The sequence below is a fragment of the Misgurnus anguillicaudatus genome, chromosome 14 (genome assembly GCF_027580225.2).
Source record: "Misgurnus anguillicaudatus chromosome 14, ASM2758022v2, whole genome shotgun sequence".
NCBI classification, from domain to species: Eukaryota; Metazoa; Chordata; class Actinopteri; order Cypriniformes; family Cobitidae; genus Misgurnus; species Misgurnus anguillicaudatus.
In genome coordinates, this window is record NC_073350.2 from 33,068,523 (window position 1) to 33,090,661 (window position 22,139).

The 22,139-nt window shown below is 35.3% G+C and overlaps 2 protein-coding genes across 2 annotated transcripts; both read left to right on the top strand.

Annotated features, from left to right (window-relative positions):
- The first annotated feature begins 1,018 nt into the window (after window positions 1-1,018).
- On the top strand, window positions 1,019-10,123 carry LOC141369521 (F-box only protein 2-like). The gene is made up of 6 exons (XM_073876366.1): window positions 1,019-1,087; window positions 2,105-2,159; window positions 4,893-4,995; window positions 5,106-5,198; window positions 5,279-5,408; window positions 9,455-10,123. The coding sequence occupies exons 2-6, from the start codon at window positions 2,123-2,125 to the stop codon at window positions 9,593-9,595; spliced, it is 504 nt and encodes a 167-aa protein (XP_073732467.1). The 5' UTR covers window positions 1,019-1,087; window positions 2,105-2,122; the 3' UTR covers window positions 9,596-10,123.
- Window positions 10,124-13,876: 3,753 nt separating this feature from the next.
- Window positions 13,877-20,545, top strand: LOC129427186 (F-box only protein 44). Its single transcript, XM_073876364.1, has 7 exons — window positions 13,877-13,903; window positions 14,473-14,527; window positions 16,180-16,189; window positions 16,584-16,676; window positions 16,784-16,876; window positions 16,955-17,084; window positions 20,197-20,545. The coding sequence occupies exons 2-7, from the start codon at window positions 14,491-14,493 to the stop codon at window positions 20,335-20,337; spliced, it is 504 nt and encodes a 167-aa protein (XP_073732465.1). The 5' UTR covers window positions 13,877-13,903; window positions 14,473-14,490; the 3' UTR covers window positions 20,338-20,545.
- Window positions 20,546-22,139: the final 1,594 nt, after the last annotated feature.

The following is a 22,139-nucleotide window of genomic DNA, read 5'->3' on the forward strand; positions in this document are numbered from 1 at the left end:
TAAACCTTAACTTTTCAGTGTCCAGTGGCTTTGTTAGCTGTGATGTCCGTGCACTGTAAAACCTAACAGTCAACCCAACTCAAACCACCCAAGCAATCCGGCTGCATTAGGCCATTTAAGTTCCAAAACACACAAATTTAACCACTGCGAACCTGAGTCATGTGCAATCATGCACTTATATTAAAGTAGTGTGAACTTAAATATAAGTGCATAACTGCATATGACTCAATTTGTTTAAGTTCACAGTACTCAAATGTATGTGTTTTAAAACTAATGCAACCTGTTTACTTAAATGGTTTGAGTTGAGTTAACTTTTAGGTTTTACAGTGTGGTGCTGAACTCAAGCGCAACATGCGTTAACTCATCAGCTTTGATGAGTTAACGCATGAACTAATGAACTAATTTGCGCAGCTCTTAGTAGATTGCGATGGTCATTATGGAAATCAGCTGTTGCACTTGTGTTACTTGCACTTTTTTAGTAAATAACCCGCATGTCTTACCACTCCCATTGGCGCATTTTTGGAATTGCGCTCTCGTGCTAATTTGCCGTGTTTAGTAAATCTGGCCCTTAGTTTCTTTAACTATGTGTCATACTATGGTGGTTAATCAGTAAGCTACGTGGTTGTTTAAGAAATTCCCCCCAGATAAAAATCCCATGTGTTTAGTTGACTTTATGCTATACTCTGATTAAAAAGTGATGATGTTTAAATGCTGGATATAGAATGCACTGCATTTTGCATGTTTATTTTGTTCAAAAGCACAATCAATGCCCGGCAATAACAACAAAGTACAACGCTTTCACAGCCCAGCTAACCACAACTCAACAACAACAGTTACGACCACAGAAGCTTGCGATGCAGTTTGTTATTGTCCGCTGAACGATTTTACCAAAAAACACTCTAAATGCTGAACTATGCTTAAACATCACAACTTGCGGCCATAGTTGCTAACGATGCTTTTTGGAAACCCACTTTTACTGGTACAAAATTGCATGTGTTACATCCCATATTCGATTTTAGGAAGTTTACACCCAATAAATACTCTACGCAGTGCTTTAGTGACACCTGAAAAGCTCAACTCACTGTAGGTAAGTATTGCACATTTTATAATAGCCATTGTGTATGAGTGTATTTTGCATTTATCCCATCATGGGGCAGTCATTGATTGTTAAAGGATAGAAGAATTAAATCTTTATAGTCCACAGCTATTAGAGGTCATGCCTCTCATTTACATTAAACAAGAATCAATATTGCTTTTATTTAGTGTGAAAGATGTGTTTAGATAGCACTGCAAACTTTAAACTCATTTTCTGAATTTAAAACAGAGAGTCATTTTTGGTGAAACTACTGATGGTGGTGCATAAGATTAAAGGGGTCAGGTTTTGCAAAATGTCTATATTAAGGATACTTAAAAACTGAAAACACCAACATTGTGGACAGAAGTCAAAGTCCTCATGAGGAAAGAGCTTATAAATAAAAAAATATTCAAAAATCCAAGTTTTTGTTAATCAAATTATGTAAAATAATTTCAACCTGTTTTTAAGTTATGCCAACTATATAATAGTCAAAAACCTAAAATGGATAACCATTTTGATTAAACCTGCACATTGCATAATTTTTTTTATATAGAAAAAGACACTTCATGTTTCCATCACCATGATTTCAAGTGCATTGTAAAATATTGCATCAAGGAAACGCCAATTTTTTAAAAAAAATTCCTTAATTTGCAAAAAAGTTTTTACGCTGGCTTGAGGTGGTTTTTGATCTATGCGTAAAAAAGTAAATGAACATTCCGAACATTAAACCCAGCCTAGCTGTTTGGGCGGGGAATGTGATTGGTCGACATCACTGCAATGCCCTTGCTGCTAGTGCCTGCATAAAAAATTCTGCATTTCTTTTTCTGTGTAAAGAATTTAGTTTGGCAATTACAAGCTGCATGGCTAATAAACCAATACCACTGTCATTTGCTCAAACAACTTGATGGAAACGCACCTACTTTGTTTGTTTTTCTCTTTTTTTGCAATTTTTTTTAAAGATTCGCTTCACATTTGGCTGGAAACCCGGCTAATGTTCCATATGACCTTATTCTCTTTTATTTGGTACAGGGAAAGCAAAACTCAAAAATGGCTAAAAACCTCCTGAAAAATCCATATGGAGACGGTAAGTAAAATAATATTAAAAATATATGTGTATGTGTGTAAGGGAAAATGTATGTTTAGATAAGAAGAGCTCTGCTAACGCCACCTCATTATTATTGAGATATTATTAATCAAATGCTCTCGGCACATTTTATGCTCTTAGCACGTTTTATACATTCATCAAATACTTTCGCTTCAAATCCGCTTAATCCCTGACTCAGGCCATTCAGAAATATCAGTTTGTTGGCAGAATCCAGTAAACACCATGTACATTTTTGAGCAAAGTACTCCAAGTCAGTGGTTCTCGGCAGTCTTTCTGAGTCAGTCACTTTTCGGCGTTTACCCCCAATTGTGTGAAAATTCATGACATAAAACAACCTCAAACTTAAAATTTGTGTTAACAAACATAATATAAATGTAGTGCTGCTCAGGGCTTGACATTAACACCCACCAAATGTGGGTAAACACTTCAGACGAGGGTAAATTTGAGCACAATCTCTGGGTGAGAGCGGAGAGAAAATCATAGAGTTTAGCACATATCTGAGAGTTCATGTCCAGGCAGAGACAGAGGTTCATGCTTGTGATTTTTTAAATTTGTTTTTGTGATAGTAATGCCCTTTAATTTGTCTCAGAAAATAAGTGCCTAAAACAGAAACCATGATCACGCTCTCTGCATGATAAAGTTGACAAAAAATTCAGGTCTTAAGCAGTTTTCATTCAAATTTTAGATATTTGTTTCATGCGTATTTCCAATACAAAAATGTATTCCTTGTTTTTAGTGCATAGCTTTGTTTTGTCTACATGCAGCACTACAGCATTTACTGCTGTTGTTAATAAATATTTCAAGTTTTTGTTTATGCTTTTTGTTTATCTTTTTTATTCAATCTTATAAACCCCTGAATCACTTTTATTATATCCATTGGAAGCTACTCTTATTTATGATTTACTAAACTGCATGTTTTCCATGCATCTAAATATGACAAGACGTGTAGTGATGCTGTATTCTTAATTTGGATGTTCAGTCTGTATTATTTTGAAAAGGTTAAGTAAACCAAGTAAATTTAGCATGCTAAAGCAACTTTAATTAACAACTTTACCAACACTTCAACTTAAACAACACTTCAACTTCAACAACAACATTGTGGGCAGTGAAAATGCTGAGTGACTAGTAACTTTGGAAAACCACACTAACCACATGTGGCTGTTAAGCAAAAAAGTGAAAGTCAAGCCATGGTGCTATTTGTTGGAAAGTATATTTTTCTGAAGTTTAATTACACATTTATTACAAATTAATGTATTTTATAAAATGTAATGCCCCCCAATCACTCCTCTAAGTGCACAGTAGACGAATGTTAAACAGCCGTGCATCACATTCAAACTTGAATCTCTTGAGAGTACTTGGACCTGAATACAACACCACAAACATCACAGCGCCCCCTAATGTGTGCTTCAGTTTCTTTATTTCACAGTCTGAAGTTCATCATTTGCAATGTTTCTAGTTGCATCTTTAGTGATATTGCAACTCTTTACTATGTTTTGTCCAAAGAAATTGATTTTTTTTACAAGAGAGACCAATGGACACAAATTTATCTAGTTTTCTTTTTGCTAATTATTTTGCAAACTTGAGGTATGTTAAAAAGCAAACACTTGTAAGAGCGTAGCTGGTAATTGCCAGAACAAAGACAAAGAAGTGTACAGAGATAAGCTGGAAGTTTACATTGCTTTTTAAATAAAAATGTACCAGTGCTGTTTTCTATGTATAGCAAATGATGTCCAACCCACCATCTCATATAAAATGCCATGATGAGTACGGGACTTTGCATTTGTAAGAAAACATGGTATACCGAATCAAGGCATGTTAAAATTATAGAGGTTGCATGCATGTATAATATGTCACCATAATCAAACACAGTTGAAGCTTCTACAAGTTTCTTTTCGGTCTTTAAAGTAAAGTTAGATTTATTTCTAATATAAAAGCCAATCGATTAGAGTAGCAATATTTACATTAAATAAAAGCTAATCATCCATCCAAATCCCCAAGTACTTTAAAAAGGTACTCTTTCAATAACTTTACCATCAAATGTAAAAATACTAAAATGATCAAGCTGTGCCTGAGCTTTTGAAAAAAACATAAACTTTGTTTTCTCTGAATTTTAACTAACCAGAGCATCTTCCAATGAATGAAATGCAAACTGAAGCTCCTTCACTGCCTGTAGATGGAGCAAATGTATAAATAACAGTATCATTAGCATAAAAGTGTTTTTTTTCAATTACTGACTAATAACATTTTCATTGCCATTAAAGTGAAATGACTCATAACAGCCCATATACAAGAAAACATGTCGGACACACTTGAGGGTTTTGTATCTGAACTTCTCACTGTGTTACCCTTTCAAAAAGTACAACTTTTGACCTAAAGAGTTGCAATTAGTACCTCAAAGATATATATTAGTATCAACTAAATACATATCTGTACCTTAATGGTGCATATCAGGAGCATTTTAAAGGGTACAATACTGCCCCAGTGACAGCTTGGGTATATTTTGACATTTTTTCTGACAGTGTACAGTTGCGTTTTTATTGATAAGGTTTTAACACTACAAATATCTTTTTGTAAGTAATTCAATACTGTATCATTATTACATAAGAGTCGTGTTAAAATAGTTTTAGATAAAATATAGACAATATATGTCATTGACCAGTAACATGTAGCCATATTAGTCTATAAACAGCTTTTATCTCATGTGTTTTTAAGATGATTTTAGTAACTGGGAGTTGACGCAGAACGGTGGAGACAAATGGATAGTTGAACCGATGACAGATAATGCAGTGGCTTCATACTTCTGCACCTCACATAAGTAAGAGAAAATTATTCAGCACTACAGGAATAGACAATATTAATAATGTGTGAATGTGAGTTTATGATCATACTCTGGTTCTAATTGTTCATTTCTGTACAATTTTCCAGGCTGTGTCTAAAAAAACAAGTGATCATTCTGCTGCAAAGCGGTTATGATGCAGAATATTTAGATTCTGCGCCTGAAGTGACTGTGAGTGACTGGTGAGTCTTTAGCATCTACTTCAGTATTGTCTTCATTTCATGTATAGAAGTTCATTTCTTTTGCATGTCTCTGTGTTTAGGTACGCCACTCGACATGACTGTGGGGGCGTTTATAGGCTTACTGTGTCACTGCTCAATGAAAATCGTGAGGTCATTGCTACATTTAAGCCGGCTGATGTGACTGTGCCCGCTGAAACCACTTGGACACAGGTAAAATGTGGACGGGTGAATTGTTTACAATAAAACCAAGTTTAGGAAAGAAATCAGGTCAACTTTAAAACTAAACTAAATACAAGAGATAAAGATCCTCATTTATAAAGTGTGCGTACGCACAGATTTTATCGTAAAGTGTGCACACGCAAAAATCCACGCCAAAGTCTGTGGGGTTCATGCATAGAAATTTTTCTATATTTTCTTATACGGATGAAATTTAGTATGTGCGTAAACATAAATTTGACGACAAATCACCACAAATCGTTTTTAACACCTGCTTGTGGATAATAAATATACACTGGGGATGATCCTGTGTAGTATCGCTATTCTACCACTAGATTCTGTGCGTAAGCATGCTCAGAGGTGTGCGTATATTTACACACATTTCTACGTATGTGTAAGTGTAAGATGGTAAATTCCACACTTTGCGTAAAACTGTTCTTACGCACACATCTGTTTGTAAGCACGGTTGATAAATGAGGCCCCATATTTATAAAAACTCTCTTTGACGTGGAAAAGTGCTTAGCGCCATGTCAGGGTCTGAGCAGACGTACACACTTTTGCTTGTCTGTTTGTGGCAGGTTTTTTGAAATATTATTATTATTCCTTACATTTATATAGTGCTTTTCTCAGTACTCAAAGGGCTTTACATACGAACAGGGGAATCTCCTCAACCACCACCAATGTGCAGCATCCACCTGGATGATGCGACGCCAGCTATATTGCGCCAGAACGCACACCACACACCAGCTTATTAGTGGAGAGGAGACTGAGTGATATAGCCAATTAGAATGAGGGATGATTAGTAGGCCAATGGGCAAGTTTGGCCAGGATGCCGGGGCACACCCCTACTCTTTTCGAAGGACATCCTGGGATTTTAACGACCACAGAGAATCAGTACCTCGGTTTAACGTCTCATCCGAATGGACGGTATTTTTTGACAGTATAGTATAGTCTCACTAACACCACTTCTAGCAGCAACCTGGTTTACCCAGGTGGTCTCCCATCCAAGTACTGACCAGGCTCAGCCCTGCTTAGCTTCTTGGGCTACAGGGTGATATGGCTGCATATAAGCCATTCTTGCTGCTCGAAAAGGATTTTAAACATTGACAGGTGCTCTTTTATAGGTCAATGACTTTAGTGTGGCATCTTTTAAAGGCGGATTTATAGATTTCATGTCTAAAAGTAAGGCGTACTTGCATTTTCCATGCATACATTTATGGAAGGCCAAGTGATGCAAATACATGTGGTATTTAACATGTATGTAACGTGTTGTTTAAAGTACATGTTAAGTATGTGTAAAATACACGTAAAGTACACATTAAATATCATGTGTTTTTGAACGAGTTGGCCTTTCATATACATTTGTTTTATGGATCACACGTGGAGGCTTTTGAGAAATGATTGTAAGATCAAATTAAGGATGTTTTTTTATGCAATATCGGATCGTATCATTTAAATATGAGTGAGTAAACTAATTTACTTTAAACTAATTTAATTTATTTATATTGACCATTCACACACATCTTGTACTTTAAGCTTTATTTGTACACATAACATAACATAAAAATTCATCTTAATTTTATCAGCTGGTTGCTTAGTCTGATGGAGCTTCATCCAGAAGCGGCTGCTACACATTTATGTTTTATTAACCAACAGACGTCACTCTCGAAGTTTTGAATCTTATGGCGCTTTTCCATTGCATAGTACCCACGGTTTGGGTCAGGTCAGGTCGGGTCAGCTCACCTCACTTTGGCTTGGTTAGCTTTTCCATCAAGTTTCCTACTACTGTGACATCAAGTGAGAGCGTTGTTTTACATTCCCATACACTCATTTATTTTTCAGTCCGCCACAAAATTAAAAGTGACCACTACAAATAGATGTTTTTTTGTCCGCATATATGCTTAAGTGCAATTTAAATGAGGCTCAGCGGGGTGCGTTGACCGACGCCACGGGTGTTTGTACAGAAACTGTCATGTGAGACAGAGGTAGTGATAAACGTGATGTGCAAACATCTATTTGTGAAGGTCAATTTTAATTTTCTGGTAGACTGAGAAATAAACGGATGTATGGGGATGTACAACGACGCTCTCACATGTATGATGTCACAGCAGTATGCAGCGCAAATATAACGACACGCCTATAATCCCTCCCACCAGGGCCGGGTCTACGGGGGGGCTGGGGGGGCATTGCCCCCCCAGAATTTCCTTCTGCCCCCCCAAAAATGTCCAGCCAACTATAAAATAACGGCGTCTTTTTAAACAAAAACGTGTTCTGTTGGCAAACACCAGTGTATACGGCTCCGCCCATTATTATCTGATTAGCCTATTCAAGCCTTGAGGGTCTTTTCAGCAGTATTTAACTCACAAGAAACGTACTACTGTTCTCTATGACGGTAACTTAAAAAAAAACGCATCTTTAAAATATATATCAGAAACAATGCAATTTAGTATTACATAAACGTAATAACACAACACATATTAAAGTGAAACTTTTTTTTATAGTAAAACATGCCCAAAACAGCCCCTTATCCTTTCTTAGACTCACCTCATTATTTATTCATTCAAATACAACAGCCAATGGCAAGTCTCCAGCAGCATTTAGTGTGTTTGTTTCAGACGTACTTCTGTTTATTAAAATTAGAATATGCAGTTTGGTTGTGGCATACTATATAGTAGATATAAATGATATAAGATGGTTATGCAGTAAATATACAGTATTGTAACAGCTGAGCATCGCGTGCAGTTTTAAAATCACATTTTAGCGGTTTTGTCATCGTCATTCATCAGCTCATTCAGCTCGCGTTTGAGAAAAACTTCACACGCAAAAATCTACATACTTTTAAGTTCAGGAGGTGCTGTAACTCCGCAAGGTCATCGTAAGGTAAAACGTTGTATTTTATAATTTTGCGTTGTGTTATAATATGTAATTTGCTGTGTTATGAACAAAGCAGTGTGATTTATCTTTGGTCTCGTCTCAAATCACACTTACAGTATTTTAAGGCTTGTGCTTTTGTCTGGTGCTGTTACAGGATAACTTTTGACGAATTTGTCATGCATGTCAAATTGCTTTCATGATGTTTCAAAATAGATTACTTAAACCGTTGTGTTTGTTGTGATATTTGAGGTTGCTGCAGCAGCATGGTAGGGTCAGGAATTAATTAAAATATAGCTTATCACATATCACATTGAAAATGCATTATTTTAAATGAAGACATTTTTTGAGAATGAGAAGTGGAAATAAAGTGCCTAACAAGTGTTTATTTAGAATAAAGGCATATGTTGGATAGGTTAGGTATAAGAATGGCTTTGCATTTAATCTATTATTTCACTTATAGATAAATTAGTGTACACATTGATAAAATATAGCTATATATACAGCTTTGCATTTATATCACCTGCTTGCCTGATTTCATTAACTGTGACTTAATGTGTAAAACTACATTAATCATTATAACATTATAAATCATTATAAATCCAATTGCATCTACTTTTAAAATTTGAATGTGCAAAAGGACATATAAATGGCCATTTATTATAAGACATATGCAAAATAATATTGGATTGAAACATCCATAATTTTAGTGTATGAATAATTTTAGTCGGGAAATGGCTGCCCACCCAAAAATCCTGACTGCCCCCCCCAGTCCAGCAAGCCTAGTACCGGGCCTGCCTCCCACTACGAAGTGTCACTAAACTCGATGGAAAAGCTAACCAAGCCAAAGTGAGGTGAGCTGACCCAAACCAAACTGTGGGGTACTATTTAATGGAAAAGCTTCATTAGTACGATACGGTCAGGAGTCTTAGTGGTTGATTTATCTATCACTATTACATTTTTTCACTCATAAAGATTTGCACCTTTACAAAGTAAACAATGATGGGAAAACACGTAGCCTCTTTGCTAATTAACACACAGAATACAATTGCTATGCTACTTCTGCAGTTGTACCAACATTATTTTACAGTAGCGCCCCCCGAAACTTGTGGATAGTTTTAAGTTTATGGACACTGAATATCACCGCACTTTTATTTCTTCTTTCATAGGTGACACACACATTTACAGGTTATGGTCCTGGTCTACGCTTCATCTCTTTTGAACATGGTGGTCAAGACGATAAAAGTTGGAAAGGCTGGTATGGAATACGAGTCACTGGAAGTTCTGTCACCATAGCCCCAAAACCCTAATATGTGACTCAATAATGTTACTGATTGGTCAGCACTTTGCTTTTGACTATACTATAACTATAAATAAATGTTAAAGTAACATTACAGAAACTTCACGGCTAAACCTTGCTGAACCAGCAAAGTCTTTGCTTACTTTTTTAAGATTTAAATGCCTATTCAGAATACAAATACATAAACTTATCTCTGAATGAAAATAAAAATGTGTGGGGCAATAATTGAAATTATTTTCTGCTGTCAGCTTAATAAAGTCTCCTTGTGGTGAAAATCAGGTTTTTATTGTTGTTTATATGTCTGTGTGGTGTTTTTAATATGCTTTAAGACAAATCATGTGCAAGACAAATCTGTCTGAAATGCTTGTTTCACGGTAAATGTGTAATACCCGAGAGCCTTGTTTTCATCTGCCTTGAAGTATTGTAAATGACAGATTTCACAATGTACAGTAATAATGCAGGATAGGAACCGTTAGCAAAGTACAAAACAACAAAAAACACTTTGCTTAAGCAGAATAATAAAGCATTGTCTGGAACTACGTTCACGTAATATAAAAGCTAAAGGGGCAGATTCAGATCTGCCCATATGGGTCTCAATTAGGGCGGAAGAGCACTTAGTTTGCAGCACTTCAACCTTGGCGCGCAGTAACATCATCACTAACTACTTCCCCTCTCGCTTAAACTTCCATCAATATTACTGCGCTCGAGGTCGAAGTGCTGCAAACTAAGTGCTCTTCCACCATACAATATAGCTCTTGTTTTTAATCAGATGTGTGTCTCACTTGTTTAACCTTGTGAGAGGTGAGGACTCATATAAATAGTGCTTTATTTGTTTTATTCACACACACAGACATACATAAATTCCATATCTCACAAGCAAAAACAGAAAATCATCGCATCTAACTCCAAACCCACCATTTACTCTATAAAGCAACGCGTCTACACAGAGGTACAGCCAATTAACTTTACACGTGAGGATTTCCACCATAATGAGGAGCATCTCTATTTCAACTAAATGGGTTACATCAAGTAAACATTCCCTGAATCTATTGGGACTTGCTTTCCATTATTCATCGCCAGATCTCCAGTTAATTGAAACCTTTGTACTTTGTTATTGCTGTATTATTGTTATTACGCAGGCCTGCACTTTGTTCTCTTCATTTATTTGAATGCTTGTTCATGCTCAAAGATTCATATTTGAAATACACTGATACACTTGTAGTACCAGATGTTAAATAATTAACTTTGGGTTGTTTATGGACAGACATTGTTAAACAATAAAACTTCGGTTGGTGCCATTTGACCCTCAGGCAGAGCTGTTGACATGCATTCGACCCCCAAGCCTTCAGGCTCACATCATTGGGTATCTGCTGAATATATATGATATTATGTATATGATTGCAATTTAATTTACATGTGTGGTTTCATTTTAAAGGTCATGGTGCGATGTATAAAAAGGTCTAATTTCTGTTATTCTAAGATAAAGTGAACCAATTTAAGAACTTAGAGCATAATCTGCACTCTTGCTAGAGGTGTGTCTTCCTTAGAAGATCTAGTTTACAGATGCTTGACCAACCAAATCCTAATGTGGGAGTGTTATGATTTCTTTGTCCTGTCTGTGTATAAAAGGTGGCCCAAAATACTCGGGGACGCATTCTGTAACCAGACACTCTGTGTATATATAAACATCATGGAAGCATTCTTTAGCAAGAATCTTCCTAGACCACTTTGTGTGTCTTTGGTTGCCAGGTATTTCTTTTCTATGCTGATCTTTTAATTGTTGATGAATTTGAATAACCAAATGATTGATTTAAGTGTAACCTGCCTGGCAAAAAAAATGTTAACATCTATTCATTTTAAACCTTGTCAAGTCTTTTATTATGTTTTATAAATCGCAGAGGGGGGTAGATTAGGTATTACCCTGACTGAAAATATAATGAATACCCACCGATGTAGATTGGAGGGAAGAATGATTCAATCTCAACATAGATGGATCCTCATATTTTTATAGTGTGTTTGGATAAACCTCTGACTTTAAGTTAGAAGGAGAAATGCCTCTACACCCAGCTGTATGAAACTGCATTAAGCACCTCCAGAGAAACATCATATTCTCTATATATGAATGTCATTCATTCTAAATAATTAAGAGAATTAAAATATAATAATAGTGAATAAACTGCGATCAGCATAAGAAGAGTATTGATTAATTATAAATTGGAGTCAGATTATAAGCCATTGGATACCGTCATGAGGCCACGAGGGCCAGTCTGATAATAGTTATATATTGCAAGTTATATAAGCGGCCGCTTCCTGCTGGTCAAACTGTGCAGCCCCTCTGCTCAAGTGCTCAACCCGTTCGGCAGGTCCAACCTGTTCGGCACGTCCAACCCATTTGGCAGGTCCAACCATGTCCAGGATTTACAAAAATACGGGGATCAGTGAGCAGCCCCTCCCCAAATGGCATAGCCTATCTGTCTTTTATGTAAAAAGCCGCCGAACACTTGTTTATTGCAGTTTGTATGCCGTTGGATCCGAGTGCGCTGCAGCTGCTGACCGCTGCTTCTGCGTATAAAATGATTGTGTGATTCGCTATGATCACATAAACAATATACTTTAGATGTTATTTGATAGACTAGTAAGTGTGGATTAAGGATGTTTAAAATCTCTATCCTGGTGGTCAGGACATGAACGGATCAAATCAGCAGATTTGCAAAGGATTATTTATCTCCACATATCATAAATACAAATTAGCATGGTAACTTTGCAGTATATGTCATTATTTATTTCCTTCTATGTATATATGATTTCCATATTATATATGTAAGTATTCAACGGCAATAAATGTCTGACATGGCAATAAATATCCTCACAACATTATTATCTCTCAAAACTTTATATGACAAAAAATATATTTAAAATAAATATTCTTATAGTTATATTCAAAGATGCACGCATTATTCTATGTGTTACTTCCTGTTTATGAGCATGTTCGACCCAATTATTATTATTTTTTGACCACGAGGGCCGGTGGGCTACGAAATTTCCCAGTAGATTTTTCGGTCCCACTCCGCCCCTGGACATTAATTGGGTTATTTGCCCTTTGAAGGTGATTCTTAGTGAAATATTAATCAGTGCGTTATACAGTCTGCCAAACACAGTGTTTTATTATAAAATTATTATCAAAAAATAAGTTTTATGTATGGCTCCTATCTCATATATGTGAATAGCCTGTGAATGGTTAGAAGACTTTACATTTTAACATTAGCTTTCCATTAACTGATATGTTAATGACGGTACACCAGTAAAGAACTCGAGGACAAACTATATTGAGTTGGATTTACTTTTAATAAAAATTAAGTTCATACTTGTTGAAAACTTTCAAAAATTATACTTTTTAATGAATAACACTTGTCAGGTTGCAGCAGTCGTAGCACTTTAACCAAATTGCCTTTTGATTGAAACAGCATGTAAGATAATGCTCAGTTACTCAAATATGTTCTCGACCTATGCAGACGCTCAACTCTTCAACACAATGGTAACTTCTTAAAAAACATACCAAATGTACAGACCATCAAATATTGTTAAACACAATGTATAGTCGAATGCAAACTAACTATCTAGTCAAGACCGTTTCCCGTAACTTAGCACATTCATTGTTTGAACCATGTTGGTTCAACAATATAGTTGATGATGTCACATGGGAGGTAGAGTACTTATTAATCTGTTCAAATTAATTTAATGTCAGGTTACGGCTGTAATGATGTACATTGCATCGTAAGACTTTTCGGGAAACAGTCTTGACTAGATAGTTATTTTCTCTAGCTATGTATTGCACTATGGTGGTTAATCTGTAAGCTACATGGTTGTTTGGACAATGCATCCCAGATAAATATCCCAGAAGTTGAAATGACTCGATGCTATACTCCGATTAAAAAGTGTTCCCTTGATTGTTTTCAGCAGTGTATTTAAAATGATGGATATCAAGAATAACAAGAAACTACACTTCTAAAAACCAGTTAAAACCGCAGAAGCTTGAATGCAGTTTGTGAATGTCTGCAGGAATGTTAGTTTCAGAAAACACCCGAATCACTGAACAATGTTTAAACTTGTGACCATAGTTGGCTAACAAAGCTTTTGGAAAACGCGCCCCTATAAGGCAAGCACTCTTACTGGTACAAGATTGCACATGTTACATCCCATCTCAGTCTGCAGTGTTCAATTTCAGGAAGTTTGAACCCAATAAATACTCTACGCAGTGCCGCACTAAACCTCACACCTGAAGAATACCTCACCTGTGACACCTGAAGACTCACTGTAGGTAAATATTGAACATTTTATATAAGTCATTGTTTTAATTAGTGTACTGTGATTAATTTGCATTAGGGGTGTGTACAGTCTCATCATGGAGCAGTCATTGATTGTCTATTTCTGCAGCAGGATAGAAGAATTAAATCTTTATAGTCCACAGCTATTAGAGTTCATGCCTCTCATTTATATTAAACAAGAATCACTATTGCTTTTATTTAGATAGCACTGCAAACTCTACATTCATTATTACATTTTCAAATAGAGAGTCATTTTTTGGTGGCACTACTGATGGTGGTGCATAAGATTAAAGGAGTCAGGTTTTGCAGAATGTCTATGTTAAGGATACTTAAAAACTAAAATCACCCACACCGTGGACAGAAGTCAAAAGAGGAAAGAGCTTATAAATAAAAACATTTTTTTGGTAAACAAATTAAGTTAATAGTTTCCTGTTTTTAAGTTATGCCAACTATATAATAGTCAAAAACTTAAAAGTCCAACTGACTTATAACCAATTTTATTCAACTTGAACGCAGCACCGAAGCATTTTTTTATGACCTTTTTCTCTTTTAATTGCTACAGGAAAAACAAAACTCCAAAATGCTTTTAAATCTCCTGAAAAACTCACACGGAGACGGTAAGTAAAATAACATTAACACTGTAAAAAATGTCTGTAGAAATTACAGTATTAATGAGTATTACTGGCAACTAGCTGCCAGTAACTTACTGTAGATTTTACATTTATGTTATTTACTGGCAACATTTTGTTTAAAGTTAAATGAACACGAAACATTTTTGGACTTATCTTCTACAGTAAGTTACTGGCAACCAGCTGCAAAATTACAGCACATTTTTAGAGTATATATATATATATATATATATATATATATATATATATATATATATATATATATATATATATATATATATATTTGTGTGTAAGGAAAATGTATGTTTAGATAAGAAGAGCTCTGCTAACGCCACCTCATCATTAACCGAATGCTCTCGGCACGCTTTATAAGTTTATCAAATACTTTCACTTCAAATCCGCTTAAAGGAGCATTTTACCCGTAGAAACATTAATCTTTATTGAAAGTGTGTCATGTTTGTAGTCGAAATGTAACATACATTTTGAATTTGTTGCCTATTTGAGCGAGAAAAGGGGTGTTTGTAGTCTCACTCCCTCGACAAAGATATTGCACTTCCTTCTTTCAATGATGCAAAATGATGATTGTTACATCATTGAAAGAAGGAAGTGCAACACTGAAATCTGTATTTCTCCTGTCTCAGCGGCAACTGAGGAAATGATGCATGACCATTCAAACTTCAACTTATTTCATTATAAAGCACCTTTACATGCAACTGTGTTGCCCAAAGTGCTGTAGACACAAGTAAAAATCCTAAAAACACTATATAGCACACACTAAATAAGATATGTGAAAACATAAAACCATTGACAAGTACAAGGAATAAAACATTTTAAACATTCAAAAACATGACTTGGGTTCTAACTATACAAAGCTTTATGCAAATGGGTGAAGTGTCCCTTTAATCCCAGCCTCGGGACATTCAGAAATATCCGTTTGTGGTAACACTTTATTCGATAGTCCATTTTAGACATTTTACTAATTATAAGTAACTTTGTAACTACTTATCAACTACCAATCTTTACAGTATTAGTAGACTGTTTACTAAACACTTTATTATGATGAACCCTCAACAGACATTCAACTGTCTATAAGTATCTTTGCAGGTGCATTTCAACTTATTCCACGAACCCTAACCTGTTCCCTAACCCTAACACTTACAGTCTACTAATACACTAATGACAGTTAGTTGACATATAGTTGCAAATTAGTGAAAGTTAGTTGACATGCAGTTGCAAAGTTATTTATAGTTAGTAGAATGTCTAAAGTGAACTATGAAAAATGTAACCCAGTTGGTTGGCAGAATCCAGTAAATGCCATGCACGTCAATTTTGTTCAAAGTCAAAGGTTCTGTACCTAAATCAGGACATGTTAAAGGGTACTGCCCCAGTGACAGCTTGGGTACATACTTGTCAGTTGCCTTTTTACATTTATAAGGTCCTGTAGTGATGACAAATTAATTTTTAAAACTACATATTTTTTGTAGTCTCTCAAGTAATTTAATACTGTACATTATTAAACAAGAGTCGTGTTAAGATGGTTTTAGATAAAGTATAGCATATAGACAATGTAAATCATTTTATGGCCAATAACATGTAGCCATCTTTCTATATAAACAGCTTTTATCTCATGTGTTTTTAAGAGGGTTTTAATAACCAACCCGGTCTCACACCCATGGCTTCAACACTTCACGCCACCTGACCATGCGTCAACATGTTGACGCGGAGGGTATACCTTTCGCGTCATTTTTTGACGAACTGGGGACTTCAATACTATTAAGTCCGTTGCATTCTCTTTCCTATTTTCTTACCATTTTCTACCATTTTCGCGTCGGTTCAGGGTTAGATTTACATAATGACATCCCTACCCAAACCTTTCCCTAACCCCAATGCCAGGCGACAACTGTTTAATTTCGCGTACCTAATAGTATTGAAGTCCCCAGTTCGTCAAAAAATGACGCGAAAGGTATACCCTCCGCGTCAACATATTGACGCATGGTCAAGTGTCGTCAAATATTGACGCCATGGGTGTGAGACCGTGTTATAGTAACTGGGAGTTGACACAGAACGGTGGAGATCAATGGCATATTGAACCGACGCCAGATGATGCAGTGGCTACATACTTCTGCACCTCACTTCAGTAAAAAAATTATTCAGAATAGACAACAATAATGTGTGAATGTGAGTTTATGATCATACTCTGTTGTGTCTTTGTGTCTCAATATTCATCTCTGTACAATTTTACAGGCCGTGTCTAAAAAAACAAGTGATTGATCTGGTGAAAAGCGGTTATGATGCTGCATATTTAGATTCTGCGCCTGAAGTGACTGTGAAGGACTGGTGAGTCTTTATCATCTAGTTCAGTATTGTCTTCATTTAATGTATAGCAGCTCATTTCTTTTCCATGTCTGTGATTAGGTACAGCAGTCGACCTGACTGTGGGGGCGTTTATAGGCTTAATGTGTCACTGCTCAATGCAAGTCGAGCTGTCATTGCTACATTTAAGCCGCCTGATGTGACTGTGCCCGAGGGTATCAACTGGACACAGGTAAAATATGGCCGAAAGAATTGTTACGCGACGCAAGTGTCTTTCGCTAGTTTCCACCCTAATTTTCACGTTTAGCGCCGCGTTGTTTAAATAGCAAATGCATTTGCGCCCCCTTTGCGCCCATGGGCGTTCTGGTCTGAAAAACGAGGTGTGTTCAGGCGCATTGTTGGCGCGTTGCTATTTTGAGGCAACTAAAATAGACTACGCCATTGACCAACAAAAACCTGCTCTAAAGTCTAAAGTCTAAAGTCAATGGCGCAATATGTTTTATGTTATTTAAAGAGCGCATTAGTAATATGCGCCTATAAACGGGAGGACAACGCGGGTTTGCTTATCACAAAATGCGCAGCAGCACAAAAATGCTTTTAAATATGAAAGATTAAAGGAATGAATTTAAGAGATTATTATTGAGTCTCTTGGACATATTTATAAATGAGGACTGATTATGAGACGTTAGAAGGCGCAAAGAGCTGCTTTACCTGCAGCCTCATAAGTAAATAAATGCTTTGCTTTAAACAAATGCGTCTGTTTTTAAATGTTTTTTTTTAATGCTACCTCACGGATTTATTGTATATGATGTACCTGTGGATATGGTGAGATGAGAAACATTTGTAAGTAATGCTTAAAAAAACTCTTTGCTAAAAAAAACGCTGTCCAAAGTGCTGAAACGTGAGGAGAGCCGTTTGTAATTTCTTTATCTCCTGTTTGTTACAAATAAAGTATTTTTAGAGTACAAACCTTATCTTACATACTTGTAAATTATTTTTTGATGATATTGGATAGCCATACATTTAAAGTAATTACAAGCCTGCTTTTTACTTCCATGACTAAAAGAAAACGGGGTTTAAAGGTTTTAATAAAAAAGAACAATTTCAATATAAGGGAAAAACAACACAATTATTTAACATTAATCTTAAACTGGGGATCTTCTACCTCCGTTTAGTTTTTCAGTTTACAAAGTCCGTCATCTAAATAGGGATTATAGCGCCAGCGCAACTTGCTTTTAAAGGGAATGAGAGCTGTGACTCTCATTGGTTTACTGCACGTTACGCCCAAAATACTCCCCTTCCACTAGGACCAACCCTTTTCGACCATGCGCTCGGCGCAAAAACGATTTTTCCCGTCGTTAAATTAGCAAAAGTGGATTCGGACACGCCCATTTAGACGTTGCGCTGTGCGCTTTAGACAATGCGCTTAGATCGTTAAAATAGGGCCCATAGTCTTAATGTATCACTCGTTTGTATCGCGTTAATGATCGCAAGGTAACGTTAGTCAAAAGATTAATAAGTTTATTACATCATTAGCAGTGTATCATTCATTCCAAAGCTTGTCATTTTATTCTTAAGACACACATTTAAGATATTCTTAAGAAAATATTTGTGAACTTCTTAAGAAATGTTCGAGAATTGCACTTAGGAACATTCTTACGAACTTCTTATAATTTATCTTAAGAACTTTCTTATTTTTTGTCTTAAGAACGTTTTCGTGAATCCGGCCCCTGGTCTGAGCAGACATACGCATTTTTGCTTGTCTTAGAGGTTTTTGGAAATATGAGCCAGTCTTGCTGCTCAAAAAGCATTTAAACATTGACATGCGCTATTTTATATGTCAATGACATTCATTAGTCATCGTTTAAAGGTGACACACAATTTAAAACAAACATTCATTGAATTTGAATTTAAAACAAACAAGATGTGTTAGTGTAAAACAAAAGTTTTATATTTTATTTTACTTTACTAATCTTTTTTGTTTAAATGTAGCTTAAATAAATTGATTGCAACCACTTACCTTAAAAAATTGAGTAAATTCAATGAATCATTTTTTTCAGTGTATAGCCTTGACTTCTATAACTTGCTTTGGACACAAGTGTCTGTTAAATGCCTAAATGTTCAGATATTTTCCTTTATTTCATTAACAAAAAACTATTGGTTTAGTTTAAGTAAATTAATGTTTGTGTGACTGTTTCTATAATATTAGTAGGTAACTTGAAGCTATCAGACGAATAGCTTCCTTATTATCAAACCTATTCACAAGTTTCTTATTTAAGGGTACAGGAGGCTATTTAAGACACAGCCGAAGCTTTATTTTCTGCTCAGTCACGTGCACTGTAAAACGTTCAAACACCAGAGCTTTATGAGTTTTTTGCTGTATTTACATTTTTTTCCCACGTAATACTGTATAGATAGTATTGTATGTACACACTGAAGGGGATGATTCATTGAATTTAATCAATTTTTTGAGGTAAGTGGTTGCAATCAATTTGTTTAAGCTACATTTAAACAAAAAAGATTAGTAAAGTAAAATAAAATATAAAACTTTTGTTTAAATGTAGCTTGATTAGATTGATTGCAACCACTTACCATAAAAAATTGCATTAAATTCAATGAATCATTTTTTTTTCAGTGCATATACTTTTGTGATTATGTGCGTGTGAACATTATTCTGTACAATATCAGATCATTGAAATAAATATGAACTTATACTGGAATGGAGTGAGTTAGTAAACTCATTTACATTAAACTAATTTAATTTACTGATATTCACACATGTTGTACTGCTTTATTTGTACAAATAACATAACATTAAAATTAGGCATGCACTGAATGAATTTCGAATTGATATTAATTGGAATGCACAATCAAAAAAAAAGGGTTTCCGAAAAATTAAAAAACTGAGTTATCTTGTTTTGCAACGAAACTCTTAATTTGTCGGCTGAATGCACACGCACGAAGAATGAGAGACTTAAGCTCTTCATCTCATTTAATAGACCATGAGGAGCTTCAGCAATAAAAACTTCATAAACAATAAAGTCCAAGAATTTTCCTTTCGATGCATCCCTAATTAAAATCCATCTGAATTTCATCTGCTGGTTGCTTCATCTGATGGAGCTTCTTCCAGAAGTGTCTGCTACAGGTTTATGTTTTATTAACCAACAGATGGCGCTGTTTTCAACACTTGAAGTGTTGAATCATACTGCGATACAGGCAGGAGTCACTAGTACATGTTGTCCCGGAGTGACGACATTCTCTTTACAGTAGTGCCCCGAAACTTGTGGATAGTTTTAAGTTCATGGACACTGAATATAACTACACTTTTATTTTTTCTTTCATAGGTGACACACAAGTTTACAGGTTATGGTCCTGGTCTACGCTTCATCTCTTTTGAACATGGTGGTCAAGACACTAGACACTGGAAAGGCTGCTATGGAATACGAGTCACTGGAAGTTCTGTCACCATACCCCCAAAACCCTAATATGTGATTCAATAATGTTACTGATTGGTCAGAACTTTGCTTTTTGCCATAACCTTGCTGAAATAGCAAAGCCTTTGGTTATTTTTTAAAGATTTATCAGAATACAAATACATAAACTTATCTCTGATTGAAAATTAAACATGTGGGGAATTAATTGAAATTATTTTCTGCTTTCAGCAGCTTAATAAAGTCTCCCTGTGGTGAAAATCAAGTTTTTATTGTTGTTTATATGTCTATGTAGTATTTTTAATATGTGCAAATGTATTATTAAATACAGTTGCTGAGTGTTTTCTGCAACCAATCACATTTATACCATTAAACGAGTGGATCAGTAGATTGATTATTTATGGGTGCCGCAAAGACTCGGCACAGAAATGATCACAGCACACATGTGTGTGCTTTAAACGGTTAACAGCAGAGGAAAATATTTTGTAAAACTCATATACGCATCAAACTTGTCTAGGACAAGCTTTAATGTCAAGCCCTCCATTCGTTACATATAATAATATATGCTAATTAAGCGTTGGCTACACTGCAAAAAAAAAGACTTTATTACTTATTTTTGTCTTGGTTTTAGTACAAATATTTAAAAATTCTTAAATTAAGATGTATTTGATTGATGAGCAAAATGACCTAAGAAAAGAAGTTGAAAAAATCGAATTAAATTACATTGATTTGTGCTTAAAACAAGATTGTTTTATATGCATAATGTCACTTACATTTGATTTTTGTTGTCTTATTTTTAAAATACTTATTTTCTTAAGTCATTTTGCTTATCAAGAACTTTCAGATAACTGTACTTTAAATGGGACAAATACTTAGAAAGTAAGTGTAACTAATAAGGGAAGTATGCAGGTTGTTGTGAAATCTGAAAATGGGCTTACGGGCAAAATCTGAAATGACAGTGAATCCAAGTCATTGACATGAATACATTTTATGACAATTAAACTACATGGTACAGGTGAGTGTATGAAATATAAATTGTTTGGTTTTGTATAATAATATGCTGCATTAAGCATTTAAAGTCTTTGCTTGCATTTTACCAAGTGTTTTGTCAGTTTTCAACAGGTTGGGACGAACATGGTTGCATTCTTCTGAGAGGCGGAGGTGACAAAATCATTCCCTTTGGTCTTTGGCTTGGGATCTGTGCCATCAAACCTTTTTTGTTTTTGACCGGCACTAAAGCAATACAACCTGCTTGCTGCTGTTGACTCGTTTTAAACGTTTTTATTTTGGACATTGATTTTTCCAAGCAGTGTCCATCAGTGTGTGTGTTTTTGCAGACCCCCTTCTATAAGAAATCTGTGTAGTTATTTGTCATGCTAAGGTGATAATTCATGTTGATCATAATGTTGACTGTTTGTGTTGATCTTATTGTTACATTGAGCATTTCTTATTACACGAATCTCTAAAATGCTAGATTCTGATTGGCCAGTCGCGACATAGCAAGGTTTGTTCTTTTCAGATAACTATCGCTCAAAACTAAAAACCCTGATGCTGCAAATCATTTTGACATTTACAGTTTAATATTACACAAAAATTAAATATAAATGTCTATAAATAACATATCCGACATTAATTTTTGCAAATGATTAAACCAATGTGCTTGTGACACTTGTCCTGAAGAAACTGTCGTGGCTTATTTCTGCGATAACAACCTGCTGCCAATACATTGTTCCTTACTTGTACAACTTTTTTTTACTTGATAATTGTAATTTTAACTGGGCATCTGTCATTTTAGATTTAGAGATATGAAGTATACCCATATTTTTTTTCAGAAATTTGATTGTTTGTGTATAGGG

Coding starts and splice junctions, on each gene's coding strand:
- LOC141369521 (XM_073876366.1), top strand. CDS start 2,123: ATGGCTAAAAACCTCCTGAAAAATCCATATGGAGACG. Junction 4,996..5,105: donor TACTTCTGCACCTCACATAA/GTAAGAGAAAAT, acceptor ACAATTTTCCAG/GCTGTGTCTAAAAAAACAAG. Junction 5,199..5,278: donor GAAGTGACTGTGAGTGACTG/GTGAGTCTTTAG, acceptor CTCTGTGTTTAG/GTACGCCACTCGACATGACT.
- LOC129427186 (XM_073876364.1), top strand. CDS start 14,491: ATGCTTTTAAATCTCCTGAAAAACTCACACGGAGACG. Junction 16,877..16,954: donor GAAGTGACTGTGAAGGACTG/GTGAGTCTTTAT, acceptor GTCTGTGATTAG/GTACAGCAGTCGACCTGACT. Junction 17,085..20,196: donor AGGGTATCAACTGGACACAG/GTAAAATATGGC, acceptor TTTCTTTCATAG/GTGACACACAAGTTTACAGG.